Genomic DNA, 24,014 nt, shown 5'->3' on the forward strand with positions numbered 1-24,014 from the left:
GATCAGAGATGAAATTTCAGTCTTCTTTTGTCTCTTATTGCCTTGGGGATGTGAATGTCTCTCAGAAGTCTTTGATATAAGGTAAGATGGCTCAGTGGCTAAGAGTACTTGATGTTCTTTCAGGGAACATATGTTTAGTTCCAGCACCCATAGTGACTCACAGCCATGTATAACTCCCGTTCCACAGTAGGCCCTTTTCTGATCTCCACAAGAACCAAGCACACACAAGATGCTCCAACACACATGCACATAAAATATTCACACATAAATTTAATAAATTTCTGATATATGTTAGTTATTTTAAATGCCCAAGAGATTTTCTTTTCAGATTTAAGTGCTAGGCTTTCAATGCCCCAATATTTCCCACAAACATGCATGCGTGTGTGCATGCGTGCATGTATGTGTGTGTATGTGTGTATGTGTGTGTATGTGTGTGTGTATGTGTGTGTAAGTATGTGTGTGCAGGTGTATATGTGTAGCTAGCTGTGTGTGCACATATATGTATGCACACATGTGATTTATGTACATGTGTGCATCAGTTTAGCACTCTCAGTAAGGCACATCTCTGGAGGTCAGAAGTCAGAGGATAACCTGCCTTGGCCAGGCAAAAAATTCCATATATATATATGGAATTATATATATGTGGAATTATATATATATGTGGAATTATACATATATATATATATAATTTTCTTGTACCATGTATAGAGACATTTCTGTTACTTTTGGCAAAGAGGAAGAAAATATTGTATCTCCTGTCATCTGATTTCAGGTCTCCCGCAGAGGTTAGATCAAGCAAGCACAATTCAGCATAATTCTTTCTAATTCAAGCCTGAATATGATTTCTCCATCCATCTCTGAGGCTCTGCATGTACCAGGAAGCCCCTGGAGCACTGTTACGTAAGCCAAGGCTTAGTCTAGAGAAGGCAGGTGCTCAATTTTTGAGCTACATCCACGTCTGCCTCTTTCTTGGTCTGCCATTTACTTGACCACTGCAGATCAACACCTAACAAGGCTGATTGTGAGAGTTAGGACAACTCTTCCATGTTCATATGGAGGGCTGGGTCTTTCCATACTGGTTTAGCTGACGTTCCCCTTTTTTCAATATTTGTAATGTGTTTTATTTTATTGTCTACTAACTTATTTTTAAAGCTTATGTCATTTTTATAAGAGCTATTTCAAGGCCTTTCCCTCTACTCCATCGGCTCTGTTGTTTCTGTCTGTTTTCTTCACCCACACATAGGAGACGTAATGGAACGACATCCTGAACTCTGTGAATTGCTAACATTACACTGGTACTTATTCAGACTTTCCAGTGTTTTTTTTTTCAAGGTACAGGCAATGTATATAATTTTGTGAAATACAAATGTCTGGATAACAGTTGATTATTTAATAAACAAATACCATATGGATAGGGGGCCGATTCCAGTGCCAGGCAGTACCAACATGTAACAATTAGCAAGCCCAGCTTCTTCTGTCACCCAGCCTATGGTTCACTAGAGAGAAGAGCAGTCAAAGGATGACACAAATAAAGGCAAACCTGAACCCTAACAGCACAAGAGAGATGCACTATGATGTGCGAAGGTGCTGCCGATCTCCTGGTACCCTTCCACGTCCTCCTGAGTGCTTCAGACTTTCTTGTCTTACTTCACTGTTGCCAAGTTTATTTTAAAGCCCAAGCCTGTTAGTGCACATGAGTAACTGCAGCACTTAGTAGGCTTGGGTTGGAACATCACAAGCTCAAAGCTAGCTTAAGCTTAATAGTATGATCCTAGAGAGGGGGAAGGCATAGACCAGTTTTCTCCACCACCCCCCCATTTTTTCTTTTGGCAGTTGTGTATGAATGATGTTGAGCCATGGGGAGTGTCACGAGCATCTTTAAAATGTCCTGCATTGGCTCCAGGGAAAATGGAGCCATACTATTGTCTTATTGTTCCTGACTTCTGACTATGCCCATTGTTCAAAATAATCTGTCCTGTTGCCTAGGTGGATGGATCTGGCACCACTAGCAGAACACTGCAAACAGTAACAAGATCTCCCTGTCCAGTTTCCCAGCTGTGAGTGGAAATTTACCCTGCTCACTGGTGTTCAGTCACACCTTGGGTGCGTGCAGCCCTTTCTCTCTTCTATTCCTCTCTAATATTAGGCACCAAACATTCAAAGAGCTGATATCTACCTCCTCAAAGCAGCAAAACGTCTATTCTGTACTTGGGACCCCCTTCTCTAAGTTCTGGAAGGTGTACATAAGTAGAAGGCCAGGATACTTGTAAGTCTCATCACATTCACTTAGAATCGAAAAGAAAAATATTGGTTTGGTTTGGTTTGGTTTGGTTTGGTTTGGTTTGGTTTGGTTTGGTTTGGTTTGGTCTGGTCTGGTCTGGTTTGGTTTGGTCTGGTCTGGTCTGGCCTGGCCTGGCCTGGTCTGGTCTGGTCTGGTCTGGTCTGGTCTGGTCTGGTCTGGTCTGGTCTGGTCTGGCTTGGTTTGGTTTGGTCTGGCCTGGTCTGGTCTGGTCTGGTCTGGTCTTGTCTGGTCTGGTCTGGTCTGGTCTGGTTTGGTTTTCTTTTTCCCAGACATGTGGAGTGCCATTTCAGTGCACTTACTCTGGGAGCCTCGTTTGCCTGAGATGACCTCTGGTTACAATCACTGAGCCTCGTTTTGCTTTTCACATTCACAAGCACACTCTTGAAATCATTTAATATAATGTGTTATCCAAAACATACTATGAGCTGAAAGTTAAAGGCAACCTAATTTAAAGTTTAGAGGGGGGAAAAGTCATTTCACAGAAACCAAGCAGAAAGTAGTAAGTAAAGAACTGCATGTGCACACACGCATACACACACACACACACACACACACACACTCACACACACACACTCACACACACATTCACACACACACAGACACACACACATACACACATGTGCACACACACACATACTCACACACACATGCACACACACACGCACACATACACACAAACACATGTGCACACACACACATGCACACACACATGTGCGCACACACATGCACACACATACACACATGTGTGCACACACACACATACACATACACACACACTCACACACACATACACACACATATACACAGACACACAGACACACACACAAATACACACACACACACACACACACACACACACACACACACACACACACTGGTAAGATGGAGAAGAAAACCATGATATTCTGATAACATATCTGGATATGCTTTGTCTTCTGCCTGGACAGCCAGATGCCAACTACCCTCACTGCGGTCAGATTAGCTTGATCCTTTGCTTACTCATTGAATGCACTAAAACAAAGCACTAGATTTTAACGGACACTTTGCAGTAAACACACAGCCGAACTTCCTGCACATTTGCTATATAGTTTTGCGGTGAATTCTGTCGCACTACACATTTTTATTTGGTTTTGTTTTCTTTACATTATCATGCAGTGCCCTGTGGTTGTTGCTGCTGCTGCTGCTTTGTGTATTTAGTTTTCTCTTGGAACTAGATTTAGGAAAACAAAGATAAAAAATAAAGTATTTTTTAATTCAGGAAATGATATGAAACTTCACATTTAAAACATGTGTTACTGCTTGTTTCCATACTTACTATATATAGTATATTATGTTAACATTAGCTGTGTATAATTCAGTCATCTGAATACAGCTCAGATTGCTTTGAAGGAGTCAGATCATATAAACACATGCATATAAATACATACTAATACATAAATACATGTTAGTAAAAAGCACTTTATTATGAAGATATTTTTCTCCTTATAAGCTTCACTAGCGCGTTTTTTACCTCCTTGTTCCTCAGACTGTAGATCAGCGGATTTAACATGGGAATCACTGTGGTATAAAACACCGAGGTCACTTTTTCATGGACGAGTGAACCATTAGAAGTGGGTTTCAGATACATGGACATGAGGGACCCATAAAATATAAGAACAGCTGTCAGGTGGGAGCTGCAGGTGCTAAAGGCTTTGGACCTGCCCTCTTTAGAGTGGATGCGGAGGATACTGGTCAGGATGAACCCGTATGAAATGACTATTGTCAGGCTGGTAGCTATCATGTTGAATCCACCAATGACAAAAATCAAAAGTTCGTCAATGTACGTGCTGGAGCAGGAGAGTTGAATAAGAGGGACAATGTCGCAGAAATAATGTTTGATGATGTTGGATTTGCAGAAAGATAACCTTAATATACATCCCCCATGAATCACAGCATCGGTAAAGCCCACTGAAAAGACAGCAGCCACCAGTAGAGAACAGACCCGAGGTGACATGATGACAGCATAGAGCAGTGGGCTGCAGATGGCCACATAGCGATCATAGGCCATGGCTGCCAACATGTAGCACTCAGAGATGACAAAAATACAGAAAAAGAACAGCTGAGCCATACAATCAGAATAAGAGATAGCTTTATCCCTGCTTACAAACCCCACCAGCATTTTGGGAGTAACAACAGAAGAGTAGCAGAAATCTAAAAGAGACAAACTGCTGAGGAAATAATACATGGGGGTATGAAGTTGAGAGTTCAGCTTGATGACTGCAATCATGCCAAGATTTCCCACCACGGTGACTGTGTAAATCCCCAAGAAGAGGCAGAAAAGGGGCAGCTGAAATGCTGGCTCCTCAGTTAATCCCAAGAGCAGAAACTCAGTCACTGTGGAGTGATTCCCTATGCTCATTCTTCTCTGAGAAATTTGTAAAGATGGGGAAAAAATTGTCAAATTAAGGAGAATTCTAGGTGGTCTCCAGTCTTCCAGAGCCCAAAGGTTTCTAGCTGTGAAAACAAAGGCAGCTGTCATAAAATTCAAAGAGTAAGTGTACATTGGGAAATTGGTACACACCCGCCTACCATCAGTTTTATGAACCTCCAATAAAATTCACCATTCCTCCTAGTCTTCCTCCTGGTAAAGAACAAAACATTCCATCCCAGAATTTGAGACAGGGGTGATTCTAGGGAATATGAAGGCATTCTCCTTAAAGACTATATAGCATAAAAATTTCCAAATGTATTTAATAATAGACCACTTGGACATGATAGATGGATAGATTAGATAGATAGATAGATAGATAGATAGATAGATAGATAGATAGATAGATATAGATTAGATAGATAGATAGATAGATAGATAGATAGATAGATAGATAGATAGAGATACATACATACATACATACATACATACATACATACATACATACATACTCAGGAAACAGGTTCTCCTGCATGTGTTTTGCAGTACTTTAAAGGTGACTTTAAAAGGTTTTCCCGATGGGAAGTTTACTCTTCTCATACTTAATGGGTGATGGGAGAATGTTGACCACACAAAACCATTTCAGCTTTTCTTGATCTCAACTACAGTCTGGTCTAAGACTTCCTTCCTCACTACTGCTTCCACTATTGGAATATCAGCAACCCCAAAGATCTGAATCTCTGCCTAGAAGCTTCCAAACAGCATTTCTTACCTATTCCTGTCCTCTCATGAAGAGATAAGATGGCACAATTCTGGAGTGGCCTGCCCTCAGGTCAAGCAAGGCCTTACCTCTGAGATCTGATTACTTTTTCGTATGTTCTGGTGCTGACCACAGATCTCTGTGTGGACTCTCAGTTCATTTGGAATTCTGGGCTTTCATTCTATCATTCTTTCATCTTTGTGGCACCATGGCCCTTCAAGAAGCTGTTCTCTTTTGATTTCTAATCAGTTTTCTAATATTAAAGACACTTTATTGGGCTACCTAAACTTCCAAAGATGCAAGAAATTCTTATTTCCCTGAACCCTCTCTCTTTCAGAAGGGAACTTAATGATACTCAACGGGTGTTCTCTTAGTGAGGTTCAACTCTATGAAGCACACTTCTTTTGTATCATGAGCAAATGGGGGGAGGGGTACTCAATTGCCCTTGGCCTGTACCTTTCCCATTATCCCTTAACAGCTAGGTTATACTTATGCAGAGTACTAATGCTGACTGTACACAAAGACAATAAACAGGGCATTCAACAAGGTTCATATTCTTGGGTTTTTAATCTCATGGATGTTTTCATACCAGTCTTTAACATACCTGTCTCAAACACATTAACAATCCTCAATACATATCTACTCTCCCCCACAAGCCTCTGCTCTTGCTAGTCTTGCTATCAAAGTGAAATATCTCTCATATTCTGTCTCCTCTTTTGTTCTAGTGTTCTACATATTTCTGTCTTCTGTTCAAGCCAGTTTGTTCTCTTTCATATTTTTCCTAATTCCTGTGGAAATTTCACAGTTATATCCTTTGTACTCAAAATGTCCTTTGCCCATCAACATCAGCATCACTTGGAAACCTGTTAGGACAAACCTTGAAATAGTGTATTTCACACTTATGAAGCATATTGAATAAAAGTAGCCAAATTTAAAGTGCTCAGTAGCCACTTATAGATAAAGGCTATTCTATTGCAAATACATAGTTTTTTCTAAAGCTAAAGTTGCATTATGAATACAGAGGGTAAAAAAAGGAACACTAATAATAGTTCTTTCCACGTCTCAGAGACTTACAGGGAACTTACTGATCCAAAATGTAGTCTTAGTTAAGTTTTTATGCTGCCAAGCATTGTTATATAAACTAAATAAAAACAAAACTATGAACAGACTCTAACGTTATAAATTCTGAAAAGTATGCTTTGGAGCTCAATCTAATGGCATCGTCTCTCTTTTCTCCACTCCTGCCACTTACTCAGTGGGGCACAAATATGCTAAGACTCTAGAGCTCGTGGAGGCAATTGTGAGTGAATTGTAGGCCATGTATAATGAGCTCGTGGAGGCAATTGTGAGTGAATTGTAGGCCATGTATAATAGTCAGATGATATGAGCATCATAATTCTGAAACTCACCTTCTTCCTCCTGGTGGCTTTTTCCCTGCTCCTCTAAGAAGTAAATATGGACTAATTATACCTTCTTCCTTAGCTATCTAAACAACGACAAATAACAGGATGCTAAGGGTTCTTAGTTAAAGCAGGTTTTAAATGCAGAAATATAAAGACAAGTCATCCCTTGGGTTTCTTTCCTCCTGGGGTTCGCCTGCCTGTGCATTTGTAAGATCTGGTCCCAAGCTGCACTACACATCATTTCATGCGTCCATCATAGATTAGGCACACTGTGCAAGGCTTCCAAACACTCCCTTAGAGCTTTTGCAACCCACTGGGTCTACAGGCTACCCAACACATACCCTGCTGGGATACGCTGTTCAATAATGAAGCATCCTAGGAAGCATCCATGTGTTTATAGGCATTGTTTGACCTCAGAAATGGAAAAACCATTACTGTAGAGCATGTTAGATTACAGGTTATACCATTAAAGGTAGAATGAATTTAATTAAGCTGGAGGGGTATGATATATTTGAGATATAGATAAGGATATGAAAGTAAGACACAGAAAACACAAGAATGTATAAAGAACATAAGAATAGTTGAGTGGTTCCTGGGAAAAGGAACTGATTCCATGTTTCCAGATCTAATAACCATGGAAGCAACATGCCCCAAGGGTGACAGGCCTCTGGTTCCTAACCATGGATCTCTGGGATATCTGGCAGAATGCTTCATGACCTTTGAAGGAACGTTCTTTTGGTGACCTTAACCAGTACATGTACTTGAAGCTTCTAAAATTTCAGGGAAAAATAACTATATCTGGCTTTGGAGATATTTATGACTTTTTAGTTCATTATGAAGTGTCTAGTCTACTACATTAAAATCAGAATCTCTAGAACCTAAAGAAAAATAAATAAATATGTTGTGGACTTTCTTTTTGTTACTTTGGTGTTAAACTATACCCTAAAATAAACCTATATTCTTAGAAAACATGATTTAGGTTCATCCATATCTCCTTAACTGTCTCCTTTGAGGTATCATACCTGTAAAACTTCTTCCAATACACACACACACACACACACACACATAAATTCTACATATGAAAGAAAACATGAAGTACTTATTTCTGAGTCTGGCTCATTTTTCTTAACAATAATCTCCCATTCTATCAATTTTCCTACAAATACTCTTTCGTTTTTTTACAGCTGAGAAAGCCCCATTTTTATATGTACTATACTTTTTCACCCATGTATATCTTGATGGACATGTAGGCTGGTTCTAGTTCTTAACTATTATAAGAAGTGCTACAACAGACAGTGATACACATGTTCTTTGTACTGTTTAAAATATGTACAGGAGTTAGACAGTAGAATCATTGTATGCCAACTTTTGTTCCCTCAGGGACATCCACCATAATATTAACAGTGACCACACCAGTTCACATTCCCCCAAGAAGTGCATAACTGTTGCTCTCTCCTCAAAGGCTTGCCAGCATTTGCTATTTGCTTTTTTAGTCATAGCCCTTGGGACAAGAAGGAGAAATGGTCTCTAAAAATCAGTTTTAACCTGTGTTTTCTTGGTAACTAAAGGTCACTTTTCAAACATTTGTTTGCCCTTTGTGTATTTTCATTTGAAAAGTGCAGATTTGCTAACCATCATCTGGAACCGTCAGCTTACTGTGATACTTGTTGACTGGAGGGAGGATATGGGATTTTTGGTGTTCAGTTTTTGCATTTACTGATATGCTCCCATTCCCTTACCTAATCTATAATTGGATAAGAGTTTGTCTTTCCATTTTGTAGGCTGTCATTCCATTCCACTGATGTTTTTCTTCACTATGCAAAAGTGGTTTTTCTTTACTCATTCAACAATCTTTAGGATCTCATCAATTCTTGGTTTTTTTTGTTTGTTTGTTTGTTTGTTTGTTTGTTTGTTTGTTTTTTGAGCATTTCAGAAAGTTCTTGCCTCTGCATTTATCTTAAAATGCTTCTCTCTAGCTGTTTTGGTGTTTTCAGGTTTATACTAGAATCTTGGCCCAAATTGAATTAATTTTTATACAAAGAGAATGACATTGGGCTAGAATTTTTCTTCTTGGTGAATATACCTAATTTTCTTATCACCATGCGTTAAGGAAGGTCTAATTCCATACTATATTTCTGATGATTTTTATCAAACTTTAGGTGTCTGTACTTGGGAGGACTTATTCCTGGTCCTCTATTCTACTCTCTTGGTCTACATGGCTGTCTTTGTGTTCATTACTATGGCTCTGTGACATAATTTGAGATCAGATATTATGCTACTTCGAAAATCATGGTTTTCGCTTAAAGTTGTTTTAGTTATTAAGGTCTATACGAACTTTAGAATTGTTTTTTCTAGTTCTGTGAATAAAGTGGTAGGAATTTGGATGAGGACTGTGTTGAGTCATTGCGCTGAATGTTTTCAGTGTTATAGTCCTTTGTATAGTCTTAGTAGATCCATAAGGAAGGACCGTCTCGTCATCTTCAAATGTCCTCTACAGTCTCTCCTCTCTCTCTCTCTCTCTCGTTTGTTTCAGTATCTTCAGTTTTGCCTTCTACAGGTAGATCTTTCCCTGCCCTGCCTCAGGTTTATTTGTGGGTGATTTCTAAGCTGCAGTAAATGGGTTTTTTTTTCAGCAAGTCAGGATTGTTATATATTTTTTTCAAAAACCTCCTTATTTTGTATGTTGATTTTGCATCCTGCTAGTTTAATATAACTTTCAACGGGTCTGAACATCATTTGGTCGTGTCTTCAGGGTCTTCTAAGTACAAAATCATGTTATCTGAAAAGATCTATCTTTTTATTTCTTCCCTTTTTTATTTATATCCCTTTTACTTCTTTCTCTTCTCTCATGCTCTAGCTAAGACTAGCTCTGGCGAACAAGAGCAGGAAGCATGGGCACCACTGCTTCAGTCTTGGTTTTACAGGAAGTGTGTGTCTGTCTCCGTCTAGTATGATGGTGAATGAACACTTTATTGTATGTTTTCAAGTTTTCTTTTTTAATTACCTAATGATTTTCTAGAGTTACATGTAATCTGTAATATGTCTCCTTTTTTATCTCTAATTTATGAATGTATGTCTTTTTTCTCTTTTCTCTAGCTACTTTTTCTTGGTGGATCGTATGTTGACATTTAGTTTTGATGACCTATCTAAAGGTCATAGTGGGGCACTGAACTCACTATTATGGCCTTGGTGTTTGTTCTATGAAATTGGATGCTCTAACATTCGAAATATACATATTTGCAATTGTTGAGGAATTGCTTTCTATATTATGATGTACTGGTGGGTTGTTTTGGGTTTTTTGTTTGCTTGTTTGTTTTTGTCTCTTCTCGATTTAGTTAGAAGACAATCTTGTCAGATATCATGACAGCTTTACTTCTGTACTGCTAGCTTCCATTTGCTTCCATTAGCATTTCCAGCGCTTAGATTCACTATCAGCCTCTGACATGATTTTCACTTTTATTTATGTGGATGTATGTGCTCTAAGCTACTCTGCATTTCTTTATTGATTATGTGGGGTCATTATATTTAAACATATTATTGAGAATTTTTATAAATTCCTTTAATTTTGTTGGTTGCTTTTCTTCTTTCTCTTCTATTAATAAAAAAATAAAAAAGAGAAAGAAAATGATTGAGAAGAATGAGGTGGTCTGGAAAAGACTGTGACATTACAAAGAAAGAAAGAAAGAAAGAAAGAAAGAAAGAAAGAAAGAAAGAAAGAAAGAAAGAGACAAAAATGAGGGGGAAATAATTTCTCAATAATGAAAGTGTTCAAAAATGAAATTCAATAAAGATAATAGGGGCCTTAAAAAATATAGCAAACTTTTAAAATAATCAAAACGATAAACTCAAAATGTCACTAAAAGCTTAGCAGAGAGAAATGGGATGCATGGAGCAAAAAGAAAAGAAAAGAGGAAATATGAAGAAAACAGATTACCAAATATTGGAAACAATGTGTGAACAAAACTGAACAAGTGTGTGAAGAACAATGAGGAAGAAAGAGGAGCGATAAAGGAAAGTTACCACTGAAGGTATAGTGAAAAGAGAACGGAGTAGCAAAAAAACAAAAGGAAGGGAGGGAGGGAGGGAGGAGAGAGGGGAGGAAGGAACGGAAGCAGAAAGAAAGGGAAGTTGTATTGGTGCTGTTTCCTTTTGGGTCTTTGGAACCTGGAGAATGGTATCAGTTGCGTGCATAGGACAAGGAAGGTGTCACTGAGCTTGGAAACCCATGAACCCATGTCTTTCCCGTAGCGTCTGCCTTCATTGAACAAGTGTCCGATGTTCTCCAGAACATTCTTTTTTTTTTTTCCTCCATGCCTCCAGTTTCTCTCTGCAATGCTTTTAGTGACATTTTGAGTTTAGTCGCATTAGTCACTTCCGTTCTTTGCACACCAGGACTTTGGATGGCTGTACTTGGCTCTGCAGTCTGGGAGCTGAGCACACCAGTCAGAGCTTCTCCAGCGCAGACTCCCTGGAGTCACTCGGGATCTAACTGGGCAGTATCTTGCAGGTGGGAGCATGGGAGCCACCAGAGCACCGAGGTCTGCACACACAGAGCACCTTTCTTCACAGCCTCAAGATTTCTCAAGTGTTGAAGTATTTATCACCCTGCCGGAGCAATGCAGCTTCAGTATTCCTGGGTTCTACATCGGGGCTGGCTACCAAACTACAATGTTATTCCCAGACAATAAGATCTGCTCCTGCGGCCTTATATCCAAAATATACAAAGAACTCAAGAAGTTAGACCACAGGGAAACAAATAACCCTATTAAAAAATGGGGTTCAGAGCTAAACAAAGAATTCACAGCTGAGGAATGCCGAATGGCTGAGAAACACCTAAAGAAATGTTCAACATCTTTAGTCATAAGGGAAATGCAAATCAAAACAACCCTGAGATTTCACCTCACACCAGTGAGAATGGCTAAGATCAAAAACTCAGGTGACAGCAGATGCTGGCGAGGATGTGGAGAAAGAGGAACACTCCTCCATTGTTGGTGGGATTGCAGACTGGTAAAACCATTCTGGAAATCAGTCTGGAGGTTCCTCAGAAAATTGGACATTGAACTGCCTGAGGGTCCAGCTATACCTCTCTTGGGCATATACCCAAAAGATGCCTCAACATATAAAAGAGACATGTGCTCCACTATGTTCATCGCAGCCTTATTTATAATAGCCAGAAACTGGAAAGAACCCAGATGCCCTTCAACAGAGGAATGGATACAGAAAATGTGGTACATCTACACAATGGAATATTACTCAGCTATCAAAAACAACGAGTTTATGAAACTCGTAAACAAATGGTTGGAACTGGAAAATATCATCCTGAGTGAGCTAACCCAATCACAGAAAGACATACATGGTATGCACTCATTGATAAGTGGCTATTAGCCCAAATGCTTGAATTACCCTAGATCCCTAGAACAAACGAAACTCAAGACGGATGATCAAAATGTGAATGCTTCACTCCTTCTTTAAATGAGGAAAAAGAATACCCTTGGCAGGGAAGGGAGAGGCAAAGATTAAAACAGAGACTGAAGGAACACCCATTCAGAGCCTGCCCCACATGTGGCCCATACATATACAGCCACCCAATTAGACAAGATGGATGAAGCAAAGAAGTGCAGACCGACAGGAGCCGGATGTAGATCGCTCCTGAGAGACACAGCCAGAATACAGCAAATACAGAGGCGAATGCCAGCAGCAAACCACTGAACTGAGAATAGGACCCCCGTTGAAAGAATCAGAGAAAGAACTGGAAGAGCTTGAAGGGGCTCAAGACCCCATATGTACAACAATGCCAAGCAACCAGAGCTTCCAGGGACTAAGCCACTACCTAAAGACTATACATGGACTGACCCTGGACTCTGACCCCATAGGTAGCAATGAATATCCTAGTAAGAGCACCAGTGGAAGGGGAAGCCCTGGGTCCTGCTAAGACTGAACCCCCAGTGAACTAGTCTATGGGGGGAGGGCGGCAATGGGGGAAGGGTTGGGAGGGGAACACCCATAAGGAAGGGGAGCGGGGAGGGGGATGTTTGCCCGGAAACCGGGAAAGGGAATAACACTCGAAATGTATATAAGAAATACTCAAGTTAATAAAAAAAAAAAAAAAGATCTGCTCCTGCCTCTGAGGGCAGGGTTGTGCACTTCACTGTGCACTGATGGAGCCTCTTCGTGTCTCCATACTTCAGCATGTCAGTGACCAGCCCTCCTTCTACACTCGCCTCCTAAGGATGCCTCTCACCCAGGAACTCTGGCAGATTCAATTCTAGCTCCCTGCCTCACAACATTCCACAATGAACTGAATTTTAACAAAAGAGTCCCTCTCTTAATGACACCCACCTACAGTGCTCTGTCTCCCATAGTGAGATTATTAAATCTCTCTGGAATGGCTCACCCTCTAAAGGAAGCACCGTTCTATCCACTTGATCTGAGGTTTGTGAGGGCAGTGAGCTTGTTCTACACAGAGGACTGCCAGTCCCTCTTCACCAGGACACCTGGCTGTTTGCCTGAAGCATGTGCTTCCGCTCCCTGACTGTGGGGCTGCATAGCTCAGCTTCTTCCTTTTGACAGTCACTCGTCTTTTTTTCAACCATCGCAGTTCTGCATCGCTTTTCTGAATGTCTGAAGCTCTTCCTTGCTCACTCTTTGCAATAGAGTCTATTGTTTCTCCTTAACCGGGTACATAGAGGAAACCTCTAGCCTTGTCATCATTTATTTCAAGTGGTTTTCATACAACATATTTTTATCACTGTATTCGTTGGGGTTCTCTAGAAGAACCATACATACATGTACAGAATATATAGGAGATACACACACACACACACACACACACACACACACACGGGATTTGCTTATAGGCTGTGGTTTAACTAAGCTAACAATGGCTGCCGACCAATGAAAGGTCCACCAATCCAATAGTTCAGTTCACAAGGCTGCATGTCGGCAGCTGGTCTTCAGTATACACCAGAATCCCAAAGAAGTAGGCTCTAATGCCAATGAAGGAATGAGCTTGCTAGTGAGAGTAAGAGTAAGCAGGCAAAGAGAGCAAGCTTCCTTTTTCCATATCCTTTATATGGGCTTTTGGCAGAAGGTGTGACTTAGATTAAAGTTAGATCTTCCCACCTCAAAAAGATCTGTACCCTAGATGCCTAGAACAAATACCCTAGATGCCTAGAACACATGAAATTCAAGACGGATGATCAAAATGTGAATGCTTCACTCCTTTAAAAGGGGAACAAGAATACCCTTGACAGGGAAGAGAGAGGCAAAGATTAAAACAGACACAGAAGGAACACCCATTCAGAGCCTGCCCCACATGTGGCCCATACATATACAGCCACCCAACTAGACAAGATGGATGAAGCAAAGAAGTGCAGACCGACAGGAGCCGGATGTAGATCACTCCTGAGAGACACAGCCAGAATACAGCAAATACAGAGGCGAATGCCAGCAGCAAACCACTGAACTGAGAATAGGACCCCCGTTGAAGGAATCAGAGAAAGAACTGGAAGAGCTTGAAGGGGCTCGAGACCCCATATGTACAACAATGCCAAGCAACCAGAGCTTCCAGGGACTAAGCCACTACCTAAAGACTATACATGGACTGACCCTGGACTCTGACCTCATAGGTAGCAATGAATATCCTAGTAAGAGCACCAGTGGAAGGGGAAGCCCTGGGTCCTGCTAAGACTGAACCCCCAGTGAACTAGACTGTTGGGGGGAGGACGGCAATGGGGGGAGGGTTGGGAGGGGAACACCCATAAGGAAGGGGAGGGGGGAGGGGGATGTTTGCCCGGAAACCGGGAAAGGGAATAACACTCGAAATGTATATAAGAAATACTCAAGTTAATAAAAAAAATAAAAAGTAAAAAGATCTGGATTGAATGTGGGTATCCCTGCTTCAAATGATTTAATCAAGAAAGAAAAATATCCCTCACAGGTGTACCCAGACATTAGGTTTTCATTAGTTCCAGGTTTAATCAAGTTGACAATCAAGAACAGCCACCACAGTCACCCATAACTCCTCCCACATTCTCTCCACTTCCAAATCACCGAACTTCATGTTCTCTCTCTCTCTCTCTCTCTCTCTCTCTCTCTCTCTCTCTCTCTCTCTCTCTCTCCCTCTCCCTCTCCCTCTCCCTCTCCCTCTCCCTCTCCCTCTCCCTCTTCTTCATTCTCTCTCTAAAAAGTAAAAATGTAAACAAAACATTATAAAGCAGCCTAAGACAAATAAAAAATTAAACCAAAATCTTGCCCCAAGTGACACTCTATTGGAGCAAATTGGTTTTCCCTTCCCAGAAGATATAAACTGCAGCTAGCTTCTTGTCCAGAGACAGGATCTTGTCTCCATGTCCCCTTCTAAGTGCTGGGATTTTGTCTGGTCTGTGGGAAACTGTGCAGGTCCTGTGCATACCTACAATGTCTCCGTCAGCTCATTTATGAATCAGTCCTACTGGAAGGCAGTCCCCTGGAGTTCATACCACTCTCATTCTTACATTAAAACAAGATGTCATTTGTTTTCTTGATCATGGTCACTCCTACTGGGATAGAATGAAATCTCAAAGTAGTTTTAATGTACATTTCCCTCATAGCTATGGATGTTGAACATTTAAAAGTGTTTCTCTGTCATTTATGGTTGACCTTTTGAGAACTCTCTGTTCAGTTCTATACCCCATTTTTATTTTGCTTTCTTGATATTCAGGGTTTGGGGGTTGGATTTTTGTGGTTTTGTTTAGTTTTACGGTAATTGTTTGTTTGATGATTTGTATATGCCTGGTCCAGGGAGTAGTACTATTTGGAAATATGGCTTTGTTGGAGAAGGTGTGTCACTGTGTGTAAGGGCTTTCAGATCCTACTCATAGCTGTCTGGAAGCCAGTCTTCTGCTAGCAGCCTTCAGATGAAGATGTAGAACCCTCAGCTCCTCCTGCACCATACCTGCCTGGATATTGCCATGTTCCTACCTTGATTATAATGCACTGAACCTCTGAACCTGTAAGCCAGCCCCAATTAAATGTTGTCCATATAAGATTTACCTTGGTCATGGTGCCTGTTCTTAGCAATAAAACCCTAACTAAGGCAGTGGTTTGTGTTTTTGTTTGTTTGTTTGTTTGTTTGTTTGTTTGTTGATTCTTTATATATTCTAGGTATTAACCCTCTACCAGATGTACAATTTCTAAACATTTTCCCATTCTGTAAGCAGCTGTAATTCTTTAATAATTGTATCCCTTTGCTTTTAGAAGCTTTTTAGTTTCATAAGGTCCCATTTACCAATTGTTGGTGTTAATAGCTGTTTAAACAAAACATTCTTTCCTGTGTCAAAGAAGATTTCAAGAAGTCAATCCTGTCTTTGTAAACAAACATATTTAAATATATCCATAGAATTGTGTATATATATATATAATACAGTTATGAATATGGTAAGTCAATTATTGTCAGAGCATCAAATACAAGCTCAGATTCCTGGCAGCATGTGTAATGCTTGGGTAAATGTGAAAGCCTCCACATTCCTGTTCAGCTTGGAGTCATCTCTGTGACTTCCAAAAGCCAGATCCCAGAAAGTAAAAAGGCAAAACGTATGCTGTAAATTGTCTACACCCACATCAAGATGACCCAAGCTCCCACGGGCATCTTCTCACATGCACAAGCCAGTCATGTGGGAATGCAAGGGAAAGTGACCTTGAGAGTCCTAGAGATCCTAAGGAAGTCAAAGAAAGGGCAAACACAGATACTCGGTTAGTCCATGGGTTCAACTAGTAAATACCAATGCTGGGAAACAGCAGGGAAAAATCGATATCTGTACTTAACAAAATGAAATTGGATATGTATGGTTAGGTTTATTGTGGAGGACGAAAAGACCTTGTGCACACAGATAAGCCCTAGAGAATCCAAGAGTTAAACATTGAACTGACCTTTTCTGTGGGATGAGACAAGCAGTGACTCTTCCTGGAATTCCAGGAATGATAGATATGGTTTTACAACCTGGTGATTCTTCGCTGTCTGATAAGATAGGCTCTGTCCCTATCTCCCAGAATTTGTGTTTTTACTTATTCTAGAACCTTTCCCCCTAAGTCTTGAGCATTGCTTTTAGACCACAAAATCTATTCTTATGAGTAATTTCTCCTGTACTTTACAACAGCCTAAGTGACTTCTATGTTATCTTAGGGTCAGGCCAGTGCTGATACCCACACCCATCATGTTCACCTCAGTCAAGCTCCCCAGACCCTACATTTTGGGCACTATCTCCATTCTTTTGAAAGAAGCCAGATGTACTTTGTAAAGGATCTCAATGTAAACATGTCTTAAATTGTTGTGAACTTGGGGCTAAGTTAATTGTCATCTGAATACATTTTTCTGAACATTGTGCTGTGCTTAGATATGGCTAAAATAAAATGATCTGGACCAGATGCTAGAAGTCCTGGTCCAGCACAGGTCACAATAAAATCAGGCTAAACGGAGTTTCATTTTTACTTCAGCCTACTCATTTTTATTCCCTGCCTACTGTAAGGCCTGCTGGGGAGTCACCACAGTCTATGGTAGGAAACTAAGAAGTGGTCATGGGCAGAAAATATTTTATCTTTAAAATTAAATACCCTTAGTAGCCATCTGTTCTACTTCCATTTGTCCTCCCAGCATGATGCATAGAGATCTGTCCTAGATTATGAACGAATGAATTACACATGCTATAAATAGTGTTTAATAAAAGAAATTTTATATCAGCCTATCATGACAATATGCATATGTGCTCTTTCATTATGCAATAGTTGATTTGTGAGATAAACATTTGCTATACAATATCATGTAGAAGCTAGCTGATTGGGAAGAATAAGCCTAATTAAAGGCATAAATATTCACTGAATTGTAGAGTCAGACAATCTTACAGTATAGCAAAGTCATCACCTACTTCTGCACATGAGGAAATCCTATTCTAAAGAACTTTGTTCCCATCTCAGGAAGATTCCTGAATAAGAAAGAAAAGAAGTCTGAGACCAAGTATTATGGAATGCATCTGACTGCAGGTGTCCAGATGCTCCATAGACATGTGCTGTGTGGATAACACTTTCTTCCCTTACGCCCAGCAGGCAGAGGACAGGGTCTTTCATGTGAGTTCCCCATGATTGATGTTGATTCTTCATGACATTATTTTCATATGTTAGGATTTCCAGCTACAGGAGACCCTGTATAAATAGCCTTGGATGTATTTTCTTCAAGCTGGAGTCAAAGTACCCAGACATGAGATAGAGAGGGCTGCTGCTGTGGGGTTTCATGTCACCAGAAATGTCAACGTGCATCTCTCATTGAGCCAATGAAGACAGACACACCCTTTCACTTTAAAGTGAAGGGAAATAATACCTGGGTGAGAATCCCAGAAACAGTACAAGTACAAACTCACCCACCAGATTCCAGGGTTACAGAAGTTCATTGTAATTCCTAGGTCTTAGGATTCTCTCCATTACCACTGGATCATGGAGGCACATACACAATTCAGTAAGAACAGAAAGAAACTAATGAAGTTAGTGATCATTTCGTTTTTCTTACAGTCTCTAGAGCTAGTATTTGGAAAGTCTTAATTGTCTCAATGGGAGCACATCCAATTATTCCAAGGTGAATCTTGCAGCCATTAATGCCATGATGCTATCATTTCTATGTCCTAAGACTGCTATTGGGGGAAAACACTTTTATGTGTGGGTATAATTAAAGATGGAGTCCCATTTTTAAAACTAGCCAGAGGACCGCCTTGTCTGGCCTCAGTGGGAGTGGATACACCTAATCCTATAGGGACTTGCTGCCCCGGGGAAAGAGGTGGGGGATTGAGGTGGGGGGAGAACACCCTCTCAGAGGAAAAAGGGAGAGAAGAATGGGATGAAGAACTCTTGGAGGCAGGACTGGGAAGGGGACAACATTTGGAATATAAATATAACAACAACAATAACAACAACAACAACAGCAACAAACAAACAACAACCTAGCCTCCAATCTTTTGTGGATAACTTAGTCAAAGTTTCTACTGCTGTAACAAAATACCATGGCCGAGAGAAACTTGGGGAGATAAAAAAAAAAGTATTTCATTTTACACTTCCAGGTAACAGCCCATCAGTAAGCTAAGCCAGGGCAGGGACTTGGAGACAAGAAATGAAGCAAGCCTTTCTGCATACAGCACTCGAGGGAGCTGCCCCCCACCCCCCGTGGCCTGGGTGACACAGTAGAGCTAGCTCTGGTGACGTCAGTGTGGGAGACTTGGTCCTCGTGACAGTAGCTGAACTGACTCAAGCCACTAATCAGGCACTGATCCAGGGCTTCGAGCTGGCCCAAACACTGACCCTATCTGTAAGCTGTTGGAGCATGTAAATGGACTGGTTCTGCAGAACCAAAGCTGCAGGACCTCCATGCCTTAAGGCAGCAGCAGGATATCCAAGGGGAGTCTCAGTGAGTGTCCAGTCTGGATTGTGCAGCAGAAGCCATAGGCCTCAAACCACACCAATGACTCACAGCAGCAAGCATTTTCAAGTGAGTATGCTTGGGCCAAAGGGTATATTGTGTGACACACTGCAACTTCCTCAGGTCCCATTTCCTCCATTTTGTTAGCTTTTGTGTTCTGTGGTCAGCTTATCTCACTTCTCTAAGCCAAGGTTTCTTTATCAGCAATATTGATATAAAATAAAGCTGTTCTATTTAAAGTTCTCATATTTTTGAAGGTCACACAAGAAATGTGCAGTTATTTTATAAAATATGAAGAGATCCACATAAAGATGCTGCTGTTAGCAGCGGTCATTAGGTATCCTCTAGAGAAGAAAACAATGCGAGAGTGAAACTGCCTTGTTCCTCAGACTCCATCTCATTCCAGGATGCATTGACATATACGTGAACATGGCCCGTATATCACAGGAACATGTTAAAACACACTTGACATAATGAACTGTGGATCTATTAAAATTGTATCTAACTGCCCATACTACCAATTATATGTAATATGAAAAATTTTATTCCATCCATATTTTGATATGTATTCATACAAACGGAAAGAAGAAAATAATATGCAAGAGCAAATTGGTTGTTTCAGTTAGACAGTATTTTTTTATTTGTTCCTCTATCATGCATTATATCCTGAATGTGATTTCCCCTCCATTCTCCCCATTTAGCCCCTCCCCCATCCCACACCACCCCCATCCATTCCTCCTCCATTTCTCTTCAGAAAAGGGTAGGCCTCCCATGGATATCAACCAAACATGGTATATCAAGTTGCAGGTACCACCATTTATATTAAGGCTGGAGGACACAACAAGTAGGAGAAAAGGGGGTCCCAAAAGCAATTAAAGGAGTCAAAGACAGCCTATGCTCCCACTGGTAGTCTCACAAGGTACACAACCATAATATATATGCAGAGGGCCGATGTCAGACCCATGCAGGTTTCCTGATTGTAGGTTATTTGAGTCTGCAGACTTTCTTTGGAGTCCTTGACTCCTCTTGTTCTGACAATCCTTGCCCCCTACCTTCCTCAGGCTTCCCCAAGCTTCACCGAATGTTTGCTTGTGAGTCTCTACATCAAACAGTATTATTTATAATTTTTGAAATTTTTCATATCCTGTCATTTTGGGGTTATTTTTAATAGAGATTTTAATGGTTTTTCACTTCTCAATATCTAGAGCTCTGTGCTGTTTTGTAAAATGGGTTTTGTAGATGTTTGTCAATTACAGTTTAATTTATTGTTTAAGGATTTCAAAAGTAAGTACTGTATTTACATCAATTTTTACCCATCCCCCTTCCAACTTCTCCTATGCCCCTCTTCCTCTCAAATTCATTACCTCTTCTTCTATAATTACTGTTCACATACATATTTTAAAAATGTATATATATAAATACAGCCTAATGAGACCATTTGGCATTGATCATATGTGTATGTGTTGAGAGCTGATGACTTAAGATTGGATAATATATCTGTAGTTCAGGCCTAGAGAAGACGAGGTATTTCTCTCTCAGATGACATTAACTGTAGCTCTTAACCTGAGCAATGGTTCTCAACCTGTGAGTTGAGACCCCCTTTGGGGTCTCCAAAATATTAATATTATAATTAATAATAGTAAAATTACAGTTATGCAGTATCAACAAAAGTAATTTTATAACCATTGGAAACCACAACATAAGGAACTGCATTAAAGGGCCACATCATTAAGAAAGTTGAGAGCTGGGGTTGGGGATTTGACAGAGTGGTAGAGCGCTTGCCTAGCAAGCGCAAGGCCCTGGGTTTGGTCCCCAGCTCCGGAAAAAAGAAAGAAAGAAAGAAAGAAAGTTGAGAGACGGATTTAGAATTATGCCTTATGGGATTTTTTCCCAATGTACACTGGGATGTCAAATGATGATGTCATTATTTAAGAAGGTCTTATTTTAGGTCACCATAATATTGAGAGGTCATGAGTACAATTTCTCTGTCATATATAGAAGATACTATCTCATGGCAAACATCCAAGTCCTTAAACTCTTATTACCTTACTCCACATTTTCCATGGTATTCCCTGAGCCTTGGGTGTAGTAATTGTGTTGTAGATGGATCAGCGCTGGATGAGTATTCCTAGATCAGTTGTTCTCTGCATCTTGGTCAGTTGTAATTTGTGTAATGGTCTCCATCTGCTAAAAGCGAGAAGCTTCTTTGGTGAGGAGTAAGAGCTACATGCATCTATGAGCCTAAAAATAAGTATTTAGAATGTGATTAAACACATACTGGTTTAGAAAAGTGACCATAGTGCGTTCTCTTTAGAGTCCTTGACCTCACTAGACACAGACAGTTGGCTAGGTTAATAGTATCCACCATGAATTTCCTTCTACTGGGTGGGCTTTGACGTCAATTAGATAGTTATTGGTCACCCTCAAGGTAGATGTGCCACTACTGCACCTTGGGGACTATCTTGCCATTGCTGCTCCTTGCTGTGGTTTTATAGTGATGCAGAACTGTTGATTGCTTTACCCTCTTGGCAGTTTGATTAATACCTTCAGACACTATAATAACAATTCCTCAGTATAAAAACTTCCAGAGGAATTTTTTTTAACCAAATGTATTCCACCAGAAAGGGGAACATGCCCCCATTGCTGGTGGGATTGAAAACTTGTACAACCACTCTGGAAATCAATCTGGTCATTTCTTAGAAAATTGGAAATAGCTCTACCTGAAGACCCAGCTATATCACTCCTGGGCATATACCCAAAAGATACTCCACCGTACCCCCAAAGATATGTACTTCACTATGGTCATAGCAGCCTTACTCATAATAGCCCAAAACATGAAACAACTCAGATGTCCATCAACCAAGAATGGATACAGAAAATGTGGTATATTTTCACAACAAAATACTATTCCGCTATTAAAAACAAAGACATCAGGGTGGCGGAAAAAAAGCAAAGACATCATGAATTTTGCAGGCAAATGGATGGAACTAGAAAATATCATCAAAGTGAAGTAACCCAGAACCCAAAGGACATGCATGGTATGTACTGACTGATAAGTGGATATTAGCCATAAAGTACAGAACACCCATGACATACTCCCACAGACCCAAAAAAGTTAAACAAGAAGGAAGGCCCAATCAAGGAAGCTTAAATCACATTTAGAAGGCTAAACAAAATAGTCATAGGAGACAGAGGGAGTGAGGAAAACAGGTGGGAGAGGGGAAGGAGAGGGGAATGGGGAGGCAGAATAAAGTACAGGAAGAGGCAGGAGAGAGGCCCAGAAGGCAAGGAGAATGAATAGAAATCTGCAGCTGAGTAGTGGGTGGATCTCTAGGAAGTCCCAGAGACCTGTTATAGCGGAGGCTCTGGGGACATGAAACTTGAAGAGGCCACCTCCTGTAGCCAGGCAGGACTCCTAGTGGAAGGAAAAAGATAACAACCCACCCACAGAACTTTCAACCCAAAACTTATCCTGTCTACAAGAAACACAGGGATGGACCAGAGACCGAAGAAAAGGCCAACCAAAATATGGCCCACCTCAAAAACCATCCCATGAACAAGTGCCAATCCCTGACATTATTAAGGATGCTTTATTATGCTTTCAAACAGGAGCCTAGGAAAAATGTCCTTTGAAAGACTCTACCCAGCAGAGGACTGAAACAGATGCAGATACCCATAACCAAACATTAGATGGAGGAGGGGCACTTCTTGTAGATATGGGGGAAGGATTAAGCCCTGACATAGATGGGAACCTCATAGGAAGACCAAAATTGTCAACAAGCCAAGGCCCCTGGAAACTCTCAGAGTCTGAGCCACCAACCAAAGGACATATATAGGACAGAACAATGCCCATAACACATATGTAGTAGACAGGTAGCTCAGTCTTCATGACTGTTTGAACTGGCCTCAGTGGGAGAGAATGTACCTAATCAGACTGAGATTTGATGTGCCAGAGTGGGGAGGTACCCAGGAAAGCCTCACTCTCTCAGAGAAGAAGGGGAGGGGATGGGGAGAGACTGTGTGAGGTGGGGACCAGAAGGAACAGTGTTTGGGATGTAAATTACTTACTTACTTACTTACTTACTTACTTACTTACTTACTTACTTGCTTACTTACTTACTTACATAAGTAATTAATGAATAAGAAAAGTCCTCCACCAAAGAAATTGGTACATTGCCTTTCAATTTAGACTAAAGTAAATGCTCAGGTCACAGGCAGGAAGTTTCCAGGTTCTAAGATAAAATATTATCTCTATCCCAGGTGCTAATAGATCTTGTTTCTCTTTGAAACCTTGTGCCAGGTCTCCATAACCCAGAAGTGCTAGCCTCTAGGCTTCCACTGGAATGGTCAACTAAACTGTGTTCACAGAGTTCTAGAGTCTTAAGTTTCTCCATCTCCATCAATTTCTGCTCTGACTCAGTACCATGACATACCAATATAGGTGATTCCCTGGAGTACTTTCCAGTAAACTGCCTTCATGCAGATTTACACAGTAGTCCCCTCGTAAAGAGCCCAAAGGAACCTAGCAGCTGTTGCTCAGATACTATTGACCATTTGCTAGACTCTACTCAAGTGCTGTGCATCTGAAGTCTTTGCTGACATACAGTGGTTTGTTTTTTAATAAAACCTTTATATAAAATCATTACCTCTAAGTCTAGATCATTACTGAAGGGTAGAAGAGCCAAGATTTAAACTCAAGATGATAA

The 24,014-nt window shown here is 40.6% G+C and overlaps 1 protein-coding gene across 1 annotated transcript; it reads right to left on the minus strand.

Moving 5' to 3' along the window:
* Window positions 1-3,764: 3,764 nt before the first annotated feature.
* Or8d4 (olfactory receptor family 8 subfamily D member 4) lies at window positions 3,765-4,700 on the minus strand. Its single transcript, XM_087564286.1, has one exon. It carries the CDS (start codon window positions 4,698-4,700, stop codon window positions 3,765-3,767), a length of 936 nt encoding a protein of 311 aa, XP_087420412.1.
* Between the last annotated feature and the right edge of the window lie 19,314 nt (window positions 4,701-24,014).

This window comes from Rattus norvegicus, chromosome 8, assembly GCF_021556685.1.
Source record: "Rattus norvegicus strain SHRSP/BbbUtx chromosome 8, alternate assembly SHRSP_T2T, whole genome shotgun sequence".
In the NCBI taxonomy this organism is placed as follows: domain Eukaryota; kingdom Metazoa; phylum Chordata; class Mammalia; order Rodentia; family Muridae; genus Rattus; species Rattus norvegicus.